The following is a 16,996-nucleotide window of genomic DNA, read 5'->3' as shown; positions in this document are numbered from 1 at the left end:
CGTGAATGTGACCGTGAACGGTTTGTATATGTGACCTGTGAGTGAGTGGCGACCAAAAAAATAAATGGATGTTTATTCTCCAGTGGCACTTTAACCCAAACCTGTTTTTAAGGTTTTTTTCCCAGTGTATTTTTATGGATATGTGAGCAATCTGAGCTATTGAAAGGACGAGTGAATTTTTCCCATGACGATAAATAAAGTACAGTCTTAACCCATTATATCACGATTCGTCGCTCATGACCCCGCTACATTGAAAAAATTCAGAGTGATCCTTTTTGGGTTGTTTTTTTTTTTCCAGTAAACTTACTACCAGTAATGCCGGCACGTGTGGGGAATGAGAGCCACACTCGCCGTGTGCGTTTTTCTGCCGGTTATTGAATGACCGGAGGACACTAAAACACAAACGCCATTATGTACGGTATTTTCAATACAATATATACTTGCATTTTTTTCAGATATGTTTACAGCGTCTTTATGACGGTTGTTTTGTGTTCACAAGTGTAATAAATGTAAATGTGTTTTAATACATTTTAATGTGTTAAAAATGTATTTTTTGTATTGTCTCTATATCTACTGTATCTGTCTACTGTAGGTTTTTCCCCAACACCTCCTTCACTGGGGCCACAGGCCTGATCCAGGTGGACGCTGACCTCTCCAGAATACTTTCCTCACAGCTCTTCCACGTCTGGAGCCTCAAGAGGGGCGCCCTGGGCCAGCCGGCATGGGTCACTGTGGGCCAGTGGTCCCGGGGCAGGCTGGAGTTGGAGGGTGGTGTCCATGGGCTGGTGGGAGGCTTCAGCAGCAGCCAGGGTCAAGGTCTCGGCGCCGGCGTGAGGGGAGGTGACGGTCAAGGGGACTTTAACGCTGGGGGTCGCTGGAGGCCCGGGCTTTCAGTGGAGGGGCACCGTCTGCGGGTGGTGACCCTGGTGGAGCACCCGTTTGTGTTCACTCGTGAGGTGGACGAGGATGGGCTGTGTCCTGCCGGACAGCTCTGCCTGGACCCCAGGACCAACAGATCGGAAGTGATACAAGGACTCTTCAACCAGCTGCATAACCCCAATGCAACAGCAGCAGACTGGGAAGGCAACGGTAAATTTGCTTTCAATTTCATTCCTTAGCCGTTATTGACCACACACCGATAGACTTGACAGATCTGGGTCCAAATACCTCATAAGATTTGACCCCTGAATTTTCATTAGAGTGCCCCCTTGCTGGTCCAAATCAATTCCATTTGTTGTTTTTTTTTCACTTTCACTCGATTTTTTTTTAAAGTTTCCCGAACTGAGGGTCTGGACCAAGATCGCGGATGCTAACCCCAACCCTAAACCTTCATATCCAAACCCGTATCCTATTTTTAATTCTTAACCCTAATCCTTAACTCTAAACATTAACACCAAAACTCTTAACACTTTTTCCAGCCCTGAACCTTAACCCGAACACCCAACCACAAACCCTAAACTGTACCACTAACACCCAACCCCTAAACCTACTCAACCTTAACTCTTATCATTAACCCCTAAAATTCGACCTCAAACCAAAATCTTTAATCCTAATCCTAACCCCTATTACTAACCCTGAAACCGAATCCATACCACTCAACCACTTAATTTATTCTTAACCCTATCATTATCCTGAAACCATGATCCTTTTACCCAACACCAAACCCTAACCTTCACGGGACACTTTTTATTGGGTTGTTCACGCTAACCCTTACACCCAACACGGAACCTTTAACCCTTTCACCAACCTTTGAATCCTAACCCCTCGCCTCTTTGACCTACGAGCCTTCACTCGAGACCTGCGTTGAGGTAGTGGTAGTCTGGCACCATGTTTGCAAGGCTGCAAGTGCCGCAACAAACCAGCACCAGCTCAGTGTGAAAAGGGTGTAACATGAGAGTCAGCATTAATCTCACTGTTCAGAGCTTCATCGGAATTCAGTTCACATCACCGTCTTCCCATTGCAGGCCTTCCGGAGGACCTGCGCAAGTGCTGCTACGGCTACTGCATCGACCTGCTGGAGAAACTGGCGGAGGACATGGGCTTCACCTTTGACCTCTACATCGTCGGCGACGGGAAGTACGGGGCGATGAGCGGCAGCGGCCGCTGGACCGGCCTGGTGGGCGACCTGAGGAGCGGCACGGCGGACATGGCGGTCACCTCGTTTTCCATCAACTCGGCCCGGAGCAGAGTCATTGACTTCACTTCGCCCTTCTACTCCACCAGCCTGGGCATCCTGGTACAGTGGCTCGGGGTCATCATTAATTCAATTTGTGGTATTTTTGGCATACTAATGATGACGGGGAATCCAGGGCATGTCTTACAATGTGCTAACATCTCCAGTCAGCCCTCTGTCCTGCTTTGATTCGGCCAGCGATGTGGTTGTTTCACTCCGACTCTTCCATTCATCCTACTCCTTGCTGTATCGAAATAATTCTTTTTAATTAAGTACTTTCCAGAGTCTGTTTTTGTTTTTTCTTTTACCTTTATGAATGAAAATAATACAGTAGTGTATTTCTGAACCCCTCGTCAACATTCAGTCATTTCTGCGAATGCGATCCGCTACCCCCGCCGCTTGATTTCACCCTTTGGCCCCTCTCATCCACCAACAGGAGTTCATTAGCGAGTGAATAATTAGTTTCGCTTTACGCCGGGCCTATTAATTATGGAAATTCCAAAAAACGAGCAGCAGTTTAAGACGCCGTAACGTCTCGGAGCGGCGGACGGGAGGAGACGTCTGAGCGGAGCCCCGAGACACGCTGCCGTTATTCATTTGATTTGTTAACATCCCCCCCCGTGCGGCTGACACACTGCGATGTATAATACGATGCGACAGTAGGGTCCCATTTCAGAATAAAGGCTCATCTGTCTGTAAGAAAAGGAAAAAACTCCCTTGCCCTTCCCGAGTAGAGAAATTGTGTAAAATGGAAAACTATGTGGATGGGTTTTACAAGCTAATTACGGCTGGCTGTGTTTACCGACAAGACACCTCAGGCTGGTGGTAAAAATATGATGCAGATACTGAAACAGCTCTCTCAAGGATTTCAGGGTAAAATGGTGCACAAAGTTAGGCGTGTAACTGGACTATTTTACGGCACAGTGAGCACTACTGGGCTTGCAATTGCGCTTCCAAAATGGAATCGCTGCCAAAGAATGAGTTAAAACATGATAAAAAAAAGTCACGAGAGCTTCTTATTTTTTACGTAATGACCACAAATGCGTAACCGCAGTGCACTTTTTGGACACATGCTACAAAACAGTTGTTGTTGGCTCCCAGGTCCGCAGTCGGGACACCGCAGCCCCCATCGGCGCATTCATGTGGCCCCTGCACTGGTCCATGTGGGTGGGCATCTTCGTCACGCTGCACCTCACCGCACTTTTCCTCACCTTGTATGAGTGGAACAGCCCCTTCGGCATGACCCCCCACGGGCGGAACAGGGTGCGCGTGTTCTCCTATTCCTCCGCCCTCAACCTCTGCTACGCCATCCTGTTCGGCCGCACCGTCGCCACCAAGGTAACATTGCAATCATCTCCTTGATCGATGGGCATTTTGTTTAAAGCGGGTGGGATAAAATATGGAAGAATGGCAACAGGGCAAAAGTAGTTAAGGTAATTCAGAAGAGGATTTAAAAGGGTTTTGCAACAAAATGACTCAAAAATATAAACCGGGGAGCAAAGAAGATTGATTGAGGGCGAGGTTAGACGTGAGACAGTGATGAAGTAGGGAGCCACGGGGAGGATAATGCAAGGGTAAGTGTCTCGACGGGGATTGGAAGAGTTATGACCGGCATGATTGGGCTGGATGAAGTTGGGGTGGGGGGGAAAACGGAGTGGAGGTCAACACTCCTAGAGAGTCGCGCAAAGTTTGAGACAGGTGAGAGTCCAGAAAGAAACAAGGCGAGCGCTGACAAAAGGCTGTCCACAATGGGTTTAGAGGTTAATCGAGTAAGCGGAGATGAGAAACTGAATTGGCCCAGGGTGACCAGGAGGGTGGTCATGGTCGTGTCAACGGGACAGACCAATGTTCTCTTCCCACTTTGTCGTTGGGAAATGTATCACTGTTATAATTTACGAGCAGGCCGTAAGGTTCCCTGACAGATTTGAGGCCGAAGTGAATAAAACCTTGCAGTTCCTAAAAGAATGTGCTTCTGAGGAACGTGGGTAATGTAAAACTTTATGCACTTCAGTCCCTCAAAAGGTCGCTTGGCCCAGTGCTGACTATCAAATGTGAATCGCAGCGATCCTCAATTTGGACTCTGTCCACATTGAGAGAGACCTTTTGACGTGGCCCAGTCATCTGTCTGGCGAAGGTCTCCGGGGCATGTCAACCGGGAAGGAAGTCTAAAGGTAGATTTAGAATGAATCAATGTGGATCGGTGCATCTCACGAATCTGTCCTCTGCAGATGCCTCCCTCGGGAGGTTTTCAAGGCAGGTCCAACTCGTAGGGGACGCAGGCCTAGACCTACGACTCTCTTCAGGGATTATCGCCCTCGATGGCCCTTAAAAACGCTCAGTATCCTCCCGCTACTTCTTGCCCCATAATGTCATGACCAGCATAAGTAAGAAATGGAATGGAAAATGGATAATTCTACTTCAAATCTTGTGAATGTTCTCCTACCAGTAGAGCTGGAAAAAGTTGCCCGGAGACAATTTGCCTCACTGGTTATGTATTCTGTGCATATCCAAATCGTAGGAGCCTCTCAGAAGGAGCTGTGTATCTCAATTTGCCTGAAATCCTCCCAAGACTTCTTCCCCCATGACTCCGACCAGTATAAAAGAGAATGGATTGAGGAATGCGTAATTGAATCTAGTCAATCTTAATGTTATCCTACTAATGGCGCTGACCGAAGCCAAGCCGCCTCTGTGGTTATGTGTTTCGGATTGTCTAACGGGTAGGAGATGTTGGCATGGTCCTAGGATTCTCTGGAGGAATCATGTCCCTGAGTTGGCCTGGGAACACCCGTGACTACAACAATTATAAGCAAAGGAAAATAGATAGTTCTGGTTCAAATCTTGCAGTCTTATCCTCCCAATGAAACTGGTGAAGTTGTCCAGAGACGGGTCACTTCCCTGGTTATGTGTTCTGGGCATATCCAAATAGTCTCTCTGGAGGGAACGTGCCTCTCAATAGGCCTGGAAACACCTCTGCATCCTCATAATTGTAGTTTTTAATCATCAGTCTCAATATTATCCTCCAGAGGGAGCTGTGTTCAACCAGGCATGTTCAACCGGTCAGCGTAAACCCTGGACTCTCTGGAGGGACCGTGCCTGTCAACTGGTCTAGGGACACCTCGGTACCCTCCAGAGACTTCTTCCCTATGTCTCTTACTAGGTTAAGTTGGTGGATAAAACGGATAATTGGAGTCCAAATGTTGTCACTCCCGTCTTGGCCTCCATATTGCCGAACGCAAGGTCATTTTCAATTCCTATCCACTTTATGTCTGTTGCACACTCTCAAATCCACATTTGCAGCATCAATGTCATTCACCCGAACGCCCTGCCGTGAGTTGGCAAGCCATCATAATAAACACGCAATCCCTCCCCCCCCCCCCCCCCCCGCGTCCCAAGAGAAAGCCTTGCGCATGACTCGGGGATGAGCGACAACAGAGGCCGAGTTATTAGGGAGACCTTCGCCTAATTGAAAGGTCGTGCCTTTGATCCTCGCCGATGAACAGATTTGCCCCCCCATTAGCAATCCCGCCACCCGTGAAAGCGATCTCATCGGAGCGTCGCTTGCACTGCATCTGAGCCAAACAGTCGCTTTCTTATCGAGGCCGAGCCGAACTCATTCACTGCCATTGACGTATTTATTTGTCTTTTCATCGTCCAGCCATTCAGTCCCAGGAATTTGTTTACATATTTTTTTTCATATTTTTTTCAAACGTTAGGGTAAAAGAAGGTCTGAAAATATCTGGCAGTGAATGAGTTAATATTGTGTTAGTGGAATAAAAATTAGGCAGATGAATCCATCCGTTTTCGTCCATCTTCAGTTTCATCCATCATTTTGGCTAATACCACCATTAGCCGCCGACTAAAATTGATGTCACAAATGCCCTCGGGTTCGCATTGCAAACGTCACGTGACCGAAACCAGGTGAGCCCCGATGTTCGGAATGCGAACCCAAGGGCACTTTTTTTTTGTCAATTTCAGTTGCCAGTAGAGGGCAATATTGGCCATAATAGGTGGATGAAAATAGATTACCTGCTTAAATCTTATTCCAATAAAGCAATAGTAATCCGCTTCAAGTTTTTAGACTAGTAAGGGCTCATGAAAAGTATTCCTGCTAAGAAAATGTTTGTGTGTAGTTCCCTCTTTAAGTGTATTTGCTGCAGGGGAAGCCTGGAGGACGAAAGAAACAAACGTGAATTCCCCCGTCTACTTTAAGATAAGGTGACCTTTGTTGTTACATCACTACAATAAGGCCACCATGGAGGTCAGGGGCTGATTAATGTTCTGCTGTTCAGAGAAATTTCCCATCATTTCACCTTGTAATAAGCGCTTACGACCCGGGTTTACGCCGAAGTGTTGAGTCTTTACAACGAGAGAAAGTTGTCCCGTCGTTTCTTACGCGAGGTGGATTTTAATTGGTGGAATAAATTATTGGCTCTCAGGGGTGGGCTGGGGGCGGCGTAAAGTGGAGCCCAGTTCTATCCCCGAGGCTGACAATTTCATGGAGAGATGTTTCCGAGGTGCCTTCCAAACAGCTCCCCTTTGCTGGAGTTCCTTTAATATGCCAGGCCATCTTTTTTCAATTAACTTAATTGGCTGCTAATGTGGGATTTGTAAAGAGGATAGGGAGGTTTAAGTGTGGAACTGAACTTGTGTCAATACCTGCAAGGTTCCCTGACAAAAAAAAACAACAAAAAAAAGTGTCCTTCGAACAAGAAAACTCTGTCCTTACTTTTTCCACTCTTCTCGGTAAGGCAGCGCACTTTATACACAAGATAACTCAATGTGCTTCACGGGTACAAAACAACATTTAAAGTCAAACAAATTGAAGACATTGAAAAACAAAATACAGTGGAGAAATAAAAAGTAGTTATTAAAATGACTAAAAGAAGGTAAAGCACAAGAGCATGATTTTGGAAAAATGGATTATCGAAGTGCTCTTAAAGACCTTAATCATAGGTATGGGAGGGGGGGAGCATTGTTTTTAACCTTAAAAGACTTAAAAGCATTTACACTTGGGGCTAACTTCACTTCTATTGACACCTTAGTCCATTTGCGTGCAGCACAACCGCAAACTGCCGATGCACCATGTTGACTTTGGACATTTTGCTCCACTAATTGACCCGAGTCTGCTGACCCTCAGAACCCTGCGAGGTTTATATTCCATGAGCATTTCTTTCATGTATTCAGGACCCAAACCACTGGGTGATTTATAGACCAGTAGAATCATTTTAAAATGGGTTCTACAACTAACTGGGAGCCAGTGTAAAGTCTTTCGGACTGGAGTCAAGACTTGTCATCCTCTCAACCAGTAATTCACGATCATCACTTTCAAACAATAGAAAAACAGGGCGAACCCCTAGAAATAATCCACAGCATACTTTATATCATGTCTCCTATTGCCAGTTATTGGCGATCTAGGCCAGTGTTTTTCAAACTTTTTTGAGTCAAGGCACATTTATTTCATTGAAAAAAAATTCCGCGGCACACCGGCAGCTGAATTTGAGAAAAAAAAAAAAAAAAAGCTAATTTTAACAGAAGTGTTATATTGTTTATATAAGCATTTTTTAACATTGAAGAATGACGTCATATTATATCGTCTTGAATAGGAATTATATAAACACAAAGAAAAAAGTATTTTATAATGTTTCATATTGATACTTACTCAGTGTGAAACATGGGCCTGTTTGGATAAACATGCGTGACTAATTCGCTTGTCTCTAAACAAAGACAATCGTCCACCGGCTTCTGCTGCTGCCGCCTGCTGGTATGGAAGAGTACTACAACGTAGTAAAGACAGGATTACGCTGCCGGGCGCCAGACCGCACAAATTAGATCATTTCCCACGGCACACCTGACAACATCTCATGTGCCGCGGCACACAGTTTGAAAAACACCGATCTAGGCGATGGATGATGACGACGGTCAAGGAGAAAAGTCCTGGGCCCTCGTGAGGCTTTTGCTGTCACCTCCCCTCTTCAGACTCCCAAATGCTGGACGGGCCGCTTCCTGATGAACCTGTGGGCCATCTTTTGCCTCCTGGTGCTGTCCAGCTACACGGCCAACCTGGCCGCCGTCATGGTTGGCGAAAAGACCTTCGAGCAGGTGTCGGGAATCCACGACGATAAGGTTAGACTAGTGACCCACGCAAACCTTTTTTTCTAAGTATATTGATAATAATAAAAATAGGAATAACTTGAACCTGTTTTTAAGTGTAGTGTAGACTAACCAATAGCGTTAGACTGACCACTAACTCAAATATGTTTTAAGTAAAAGGGCAGTAGACTGACCAATAACTTTTAAGCTATTGAGTTAGCATCCAATTATGCTAACCAGTAGCTGGAAAGTATATTAGACCAATAACTCCAACCTGTGTCTAATTGTTTTGGACTGACCAATAACTCTTTTAGGAAATCTAATAGACAAAAACATAACTTGAATCTGGTACAACAAAACAAAGTGTGCGGTGAAAACTTTCCAGATGTGCTTTGATTTTTTTTTTTTTTTTTTTTTTTTTTTTTTTTGATTTGCTGTGCCATCCTGCCTCCTCCTCCTCCTCCTCCTCCTCCTCTTCCGCCTCTTCCGGCGTCTCGGCGCGGCAGCTGCACCACCCGTCGCTGGGCTTCCGATTCGGCACGGTGCGCGAGAGCAGCGCCGAGGATTACATGAAGAAGAGCTTCCCCGAGATGCACGACTACATGCGGCGCTTCAACCAGCCCACCACCCCCGAGGGCGTGCACATGCTCAAGTGAGACACCCCGAAAAAAAAAACCCCAAAAAAACTCACAACGGGCCTTGCGATCTACACTACGCGCGCGGGACCGAACAATAACTGCAAACGGTTTCAAATTGCAAACGTTACGCTGACCAATAACTTCAACATATTCGATATAAATGTATAAATAAATACAATACGATACAAATCTGTTAGTAAGTCTATTAGATTGACCAATAACTTGAACTAGTTAGCAAGTGTAAAAAAACCCAGCCATGACTCCAACCTTGATTGCCGTTGTTGTTTTTGGAGTGCAAGATCAGCTTTGCTCCTGCATAACAATTCACAGCGCGTTCCCGTTTTTATCGGCCGGCAAACAAACAAACAAACAAAGATGTCACGCCTCCTTAATGGAAATCTGTATTTAAAAAAAAAAAAAAAAAGCAACAGGCGCATAACAAAAGCTTGTGCCACGTTTTGCCCTTTCATCCAGGATGCATGCACGCACGCACAATCGCAAATTTGTGTACAGATGAGCCCTCCGATTGCCCCCCGAAACACACAAGACGAAGAAAAGCCAGCAAACACAAATCTCACCTTCAAGTAAGGGACAAGGTGAAGACCAGATGTGTGTGCGCGCGGGACAAATGATAAACTCAGACGCTTGCCTTAATAAAAAAAAAATAAATTAAGAAAAAAAAAAAAAAAAAGGTTATCGCGGTTCACGCAAATGGTTAAATGAAATTATTTCAGGTTTACTGCATTAATTGAGACGCCCCCACTGGAATGATAACGGACCTCCCCAAAAAAAAAAAAAAAAAAAAAGCCACAAGCAATTATCGGAAGGTTCAAGCTACAAGGGGAACTTTTGAAGGCCGCCAGATGAGCAAAAGGTCTGGACTGCTTCGGGGTGAACGAGTTGTTTTTATTTCTTCTGTTCATCATCATCATCTATTTATTATTAATTCCATTAGATGGGTCAATAAGATAAATCAACCTGTTTTTCAATATTAGTGTTTGGCCATACAGTCATTTTGGAATTGGAGTTTACATCACTTTATTACACAATACTTATTGTGACCTTTTTTTTTTGTTTGTTTTTTTTTTTTCAACTTTAACAACTCATAACTCAGCTGAAATGAAGCCTTTTTGGTTAAAAATAAAAATAAATAAATTAAAAAAAACTAACAAACTTGCTGTAAAAACGAATTAAAACTAACTGAATTTAATACACAAAAATGAAGAAAAAAAAAAACTAACCGGATAATGAAAAATCCAAAATGGTTATAAACTTGGTAACAACTCAAACCTGTTGGCAATTAAAACTTGTATTTTCTATTTTATTTTTCTTTTGTTTTTTAAATCTTTGGCCAGACTATTATGGATAGTTTCAGGCCGACGCTGATTCCGATATTCGACAGAATAAAATTATGCGAACCGATTAATCATCCGATTAAAAATAATTATGAGTAAAATAACTTTTTTTTTTTTTAAACGCACGTAACAACAACGATATGAATTACAAGCACAACATTGGGCTGTTTTACAATACTCTCCTACTTTATTTAACTTTACGACAGAGAGAAAAATCGACCAAAATCTGCCGATTTTTGGGAGGGTGGGGCATGTTTGAATGGGATTATCTTTGCCTTATGTCGTCGTATGTTGCTGTAACTTGGACTAACTGAGTAAAAAAATGTCGCAGACGGACGTAGCGACTTGTTGACACGGGCGAAAGGCGACAAAGGCCGCGCGAGCGACCGTGAGTTGGAAAATGGAAACGACGACGACGACAACACAATCGGATCTTAGAGGACAACATGTCCCCCGGTCTGGACCTTAAGACTGCCATCAAACGAGCGTGCGTCCGCCTGGAGGAAAAAAAAAACCACACAAAGGCTTCCATCCTCCAGTCAAGCGTGCGCATTGCGATGCGCGTCACCCAGGTGGCGCATCGGCTAACGTCAGTTTGTTTATGTCCTAGAAGAATCCCTCCTCTTCCCTCCCCCATGTTTCTTTGTGCCTGACAGGCCTCGCTAGAGGTAAACAATAAAACACCGCTGCTCTGCTAGCGCAGCAAAAAAAAAAAGAAGGGAAAAAAACCAACTCTGGAAAGTCAGCCTTTTGTCTGGCTGTAAACATTGCCAAACTTGATGATTGAAATGACTGTTTTCGGATTTTCTGGCTTTCTCCTCGACCCACGCGCCACCCCCGTGAATTGTGACGTGATCCTGATAACCAACAAAAAAACAAAAAAACAAAATTGATGAGTACTTGATAACATTTTCTGACACGGTTATAATCCAGGTTATTGTAGTTAACGAAATCTAACGAAATAACTGGAATTGAAAAAAAAATGTTTGTGAGCGACATAGAATAAAAAACGAAAATGCTTTTAATTTTTTTTATTATTTTTTTAAAATGGGGCGTATTTGATATACAAGCATGCTTGCAGAAGGAACTAATCTCGTATCTCAAGGCACCGCTTTATTTCTGTCACAGCGTGCGTGTCGTCACTCGCGTGGAATGTAAACAAGTTCGCTTTTCAAATCGCCATCACTTCATCCAGTAGCGGGTCATCTCACTTTCCCGTAAGATGGAAGTAAACGGTTCAAATCTGCAATTCAGTTCAGTCTTCTCTCTCACTTGGCTTCACTTTTCCTTCCTCTCCATATCTCCTCCGGGAAGCATTCTTCGCCCAGCAGACGCCGGGCGGCGAAGAAGGCAGTAGCTCCTCGCACTTGTAGGTGAAGCATTGTAAACAAGCGGAAATAAAAGTCTTGATTGCTTCGATAGTCTCTGCCAATACTTCTTGGATTCAAAGATTTTTTTAAGAAAAAGAGAAAATGGCGGGGAAATACAACAAAGGGGAAAGAAAGAAGAATGTGAGTCGGAGCGGAACAAATAAAGAAAAAGAAATTGCAAATGGAAATAATTATAACTTACTTTTACTTTTTAAAATGTAAAAAAAAAAAAATGCAATATTTGAAATAAAATGTATAAAAAAAATCTTTCTTTTATTTATGTCAAAAGAAATGTAAAAATCGGAGTTGTTTTAAATGACAAAATTTCAAAACCATCTATGACCAGTTTTAGAAAATTTTGTTTCTTAAACTGTCACACAAAAACTAAAAATAATATTGATTCGATCCTCGATGAAGAACAACCAAAAATCAGCTTTTAAAAAGTCACGAGAAATTTTTGCTACAATATTTTCCAAATTTCAAACACAAGGTACATTTTTAAAATACGTATTTCACTGGGGTCAGGCGAAATCCTGACTTTTCAGGAGACCCCCAAAACAGCATGTTTGTTCAACCATTACCATGACAACGTCAAAGAGCGCAAGCCATTTTCAACACTTTAGAGTGGTCGATAATCGGTAAAAATAACAGCCACACGTGTGGACTGACCGATAGTATCGATTTGTGAAAAAAATACTAAATTGTGACATAAGCAGGTTCCCGTCTGACACCAGCGACATATTAAATAAACAAAAAAAATGTATTTATTTATTTTGCAAAATATAATAATTCATAAAACTTTTAGGGAGAAAATGATAAAAAATAAAAAAAATAAATATTAACACTTGTCCAGATGTGCTCCACCACTTCATTGAAATTGATTTTTTTTTTTTTTTTTTTTTCATGTTCATCATGTTTTGATGCGTTCTGTAATTCATTTAGTAGCCATGACATAATCCTGCCGACACACAAAGAAGAGCGCTTAGCGGGCTTATAAGAAATGTAAACGTGTGTTTCATGTCGTTGTCCTTCCAAAACATGATTGTTTTCCCCTAACCCGACGTCTGTGCCGCGTTTAGACGCTTTAAATCCACTTTGTTGCGCTGACACTTATCTCCAGCCGCCCGTTGTTCGGCGGCAAAGAGGAGCGCTCTATAATTAGAGGTCAATTAGGTTCAGCCCGATCAATAGGAGAAGAAGAAGAAGAGTCTTTGGCAGTGTGTCCAAAGTCTTATCGGCCTGCCACAGAGGCTGTCGGCTTAACTAAATGATATATGTGTTTACACTAGGATGCACTTAATGGCGTCTACTTTATATTTACGCTTTAGTGAAGCTGTGTTTTGACATTCTGGGATGTCACATTCATATGATGCGTGCGCGTGTGTGTGTGTGTTGGCCTCGCTAGATTCCTTCAGCACGGGCTGATTAGATTTTTTTTTTTTTTTTTTTTTTTTTTTTTTTGGGTGATGTTTGATACCACTTTTTTTCACACCAATACCAGGGTGAGTATTCACTCTTTGAGTACTCACTGATACAGAGTATGAATAACTCAAGTTCTTCTAATATGTAAAATTACATTTAAGACAATCACGAAAAAATTGTGGAAAAAATCCTTCACAGATGATGATTCGCCAAAGTGTCAAACGGCTGCAGCGTAGCGCAAACTACCGCCGAGGAAGACTTGTCAAATTTTATTTACTTTAAGTATCGGTGGCTGGTATCGGCAGCCTCTATGAGTACCCGAAAAAAAATTGTGAACCCCAAAATTTCTTTTAAAAAATGCTGAAAACGCTCTTTTTTACATTTTTATTCAACTAACCACAGAAAGTTGAATATTATTATTATTATTTTTTTTTTTTTTGGGAAAAATCTTGAATTTGAATTGTAAAAAAAATGGTTCAAGAAAAACTGTGATTGGAAGAAAACACTTTTTTATTTTCTTTATTTTTAGAAATGTCATTAAAATATTGGCTGGTTCAGTATTTCAAATTGAAATCAAGCTAAATCCGTGACACGCCCCTGTCTAACGCGTATGACGTGTGTGTGCGCGCGCGTGTGTGCGCGTGTTGTTGGTGAAGGACAAATCCTCCTGCTCTCGATGCCTTCATCATGGACAAAGCCCTGCTGGATTTCGAGGTGTCCATCGACGCAGACTGCAAGCTGCTGACGGTGGGCAAGCCGTTCGCCATTGAAGGTGTGCTTCAACACACTCGTAACACAACACATGAAAACACTATATAAAAAAATACCGTATCTTATTTTCTATAACTACAATATGCTTTGCTTTTTTTTTTTTAAACAAAATCATCTCTACAAAAAACATCCCAAAATTTACCATCCTACCCCTTCAGTATATGTAACCATATGGAATTATACGGGATGATGTGGGTCTCGCACACACACACACACGCACACACACGGTAAGTAATGTCCCTGGATAGTGGAATGACCTGTACATTATTCACCAACATCGTGTTGGAAGACCACAGGCCGCCTCTGTCGCGCAACACACATCTTGACGTACACACGCGGTGAGAGAGATGGTAGAAGGGGGGGGGGGTGTATGGGAATCAAATAGTGTATTATATCCATGACTGGCAGCAGTGATTCACCGCATGAACTTGCACTGCGGGCTAAAAGTACGCAGTCGTTATCTATTATTCATCGGCAACGTCCGGAACATTCGCACACGAGTCACAAACGCGCAAACATCCGGCGTCCGTGCACAGCGAACTGTGAATTTGTTTTCGGGGTCATCCACCACCATAGGGTGAGGTAATTTCGGCTTTTTTTTTTTTTTCGACACAGGAAAATGTTGGAAGTAAAGGAAAGTGATGCTAATAATGTTAGCATTGGGTTCAGTATGAAAATATAGTAAAAAAAAAAAATCATTTTAAAAAACTTTTTAGGGAAAAAATATTTTTTTAATCAAATGTATATTCCTTTTTAAGTCCCTGAGTGAAAATAAACGCAGTATGAATGGTTAACAACTCTGCTACATTTGAATGATTTAAAAAAAAAATAATAATAATAATAATATAGTAAAATGAGGCTTCAAAATAGTAAAAAAAAAAAAAAATCAAGCCATTCTCTCCATTCTCGATTGCAGTGGGCGTGTCCATTGAATGCGCTGAAACTCCGCCCAGCTCAACTTTCAATCATTGCTACAACCTGGAAAAATAGATGCTACTTTGTCTCATATCTTTCATAACCACATATTTGAGCCACAAAAATATATCGCTTAAAGCTGTGGTGTCCCAACTAGAGCCATTTGCGGCCCGCCGTCCCATTTTCTTTTTTTTTTTTTTGTTTTCGTGTGTGTGTGTGTCTCGCAGTATACACTAGATGCAATGCTCTTTTTAAAAAAATGTAGGAAGCCTGAGAACATCCACTGCCATTGACGAGCATACCAGTCAGTTCCGTATTTTTTCAAGGGGGGTGGGTGTGGGAGCGTCTGATGCTGCTCCACTGCAAATCTCAAACCAGGCAACAACTTCACTGATGCACAACCACCAGTAGAGGGCATCGTTGCCCCATCTCAGATACGAGATCAGCACATTTTGTGCCACCTACCTTTTTTTTTTTTTTTCTACGGCTGTTTATAAAAGAACAGAAAAAGGTAGCATCATTTTTTTTTCCTGGTGGAAGGAGAGAGTTGATTCTTTCATTTGCTAGATTCGATTTAAACATGGGACATAATATTCAGTGGATCTTGAAAATGTCGAAATGCTCTAAAAGGGCTGGCATCGAATGAGTTTTTATCAATGCGGGATCCCGAGCGTTGGGTGACCACACATCACTGCGTCGATCAAAGCGTGGACTGGGAAAGACCCCGACTCTCGCCGTCCCTCAAGGACCGTCCGGCTTTTGCAAGCGAGCGCCACTCGCTGGCCGCGGGCTCGATGACCGGCTCGAAAAGGCAGACGAGGACGGGACGGCGAGGATTAGGCGGTAAACACGAGCTGGAGAACAATAAAGTGCAAACGTGGCCAAGGCGGTGGAGATACGGGCCGCCTTTCATTTGAGTGATAAAAGAGGCGGCCGACGGAGTCGCCTAATCAAGACAAACCTTCACCTCGAGCGGGAGAAGGGAGAGCGCAGAAGGTGAGGACGCGGCCGGAATTAATGCAATGATTTGTGCCGCGAAAAGACGGCCGACGATGGCTCCTCGATGCTGAAAAGGTGCAAGGGGGAGACCACTCTGACAGCAGGCCCATTAATTATATTGCAATAAACAGACGATCAGCGCCCTTTTTGTTGGGTTTTTTTTTTTTTTTTGGGGGGGGGGGGGGGTATCTTTCCGACAAATGCCGCTGTTGATCAGGCCGCTCACGTCTCGCCTGCTGACGACTTTTAATGGGAAAAGTTGAATGAAATGCAATTTAGCCTCTTGGTAACTACTTTGGTGAAAGGAGGGAAGCCGTGTAGGATGCGTCCCAATATTTGAGGAAGTCATTCCTAAAGTGGATTTTTTTTTCTCTTCTTTTTTGTCGAATTAGTTTTTGATTTCTGAGAACATTCAGTCCTGATTTCGGCAACTATGCTCTGTTATGCTAATAATATGATAGTTATGTTGTTGAATTAATGGGGGGGGGGGGGGTGCTTGGGGAAAATGTATCCTCTGAAAGGGTCCCTGGACTCAAAATGTTTGAAAACCTCGACTTTAAAGGTGACGTGGATCGGGCCATTTGACTTTGTTTGTTGCATCCGCACCGTGTAAACAAATGAAATATGAACCTTTGAAATGTTATTGTCACACTTGTTTGTGCTGCGAGGGAGTCATCCATCAGACGAGGGGGCCTGTCTAGAGACTCCTTTCGCACATCTAAAGCCCACACAAAGTTTTGCCCGCTTAACTTTTATATAAGCGCCAAGACGTATTGGATCCATTCATATTTTTTTCGATAGTGCTTATCCTCATTAGGGTCGCAGGTGAGCTGGAGCAAATCTTTGGGTGACAGACACTCGCAAGGGACGTATAGACAAACAACCACTCATAATTATACGGAAGCGTAAGGAAAAAAAAAAAGAATCACTATCACAATGTATTAATGCTGTTTTCCGTTCATTTTCAATGGACTCCCGAACGTGCCGGTACCCCAACGAGGCCGGGGGCTTCTTATAGCCCCTAGCTAGGTTTTAACGTGATAAGTTTGGATTCCACATTCAACGAAATGAAACTTTAGAAATCTTAGATTGCTTTTAAATTCTTGTCCTTATGTTTTTAAACAGTATTATAGAAAAGCAGTGTCGTTACGTTGCTAGTCACATTGATTTTATAAGACGCAAAACGTCCGAACCGGAAGTCAGATTTAATCACATAATGTGAAATTGATCATTTTAATGTGATCCGTTCACATTTTAACGCGA

The 16,996-nt window shown here is 43.0% G+C and overlaps 1 protein-coding gene across 2 annotated transcripts in view; it reads left to right on the top strand.

The window, feature by feature from the left end:
* Nucleotides 1-16,996, top strand: part of grin3ba (glutamate receptor, ionotropic, N-methyl-D-aspartate 3Ba) — a 123,816-nt gene that overhangs the window by 93,528 nt on the left and 13,292 nt on the right. For both annotated transcript variants that reach the window (XM_086049373.1, XM_086049372.1), the window contains 6 exons: nt 593-1,089; nt 1,965-2,236; nt 3,275-3,511; nt 8,150-8,296; nt 8,770-8,915; nt 13,705-13,820. In XM_086049373.1, the coding sequence (XP_085905499.1) occupies nt 593-1,089; nt 1,965-2,236; nt 3,275-3,511; nt 8,150-8,296; nt 8,770-8,915; nt 13,705-13,820 (1,415 nt within the window). The remainder of the gene's footprint in view (nt 1-592; nt 1,090-1,964; nt 2,237-3,274; nt 3,512-8,149; nt 8,297-8,769; nt 8,916-13,704; nt 13,821-16,996) is intronic.

This window comes from Filicampus tigris, chromosome 13 (assembly GCF_054856515.1).
Source record: "Filicampus tigris isolate MCC_2025a chromosome 13, RoL_Ftig_1.0, whole genome shotgun sequence".
Taxonomy (NCBI): domain Eukaryota; kingdom Metazoa; phylum Chordata; class Actinopteri; order Syngnathiformes; family Syngnathidae; genus Filicampus; species Filicampus tigris.
The sequence above is the reverse complement of the archived record's forward strand: the minus strand, read 5'-3'. Positions and strand labels throughout refer to the sequence as shown.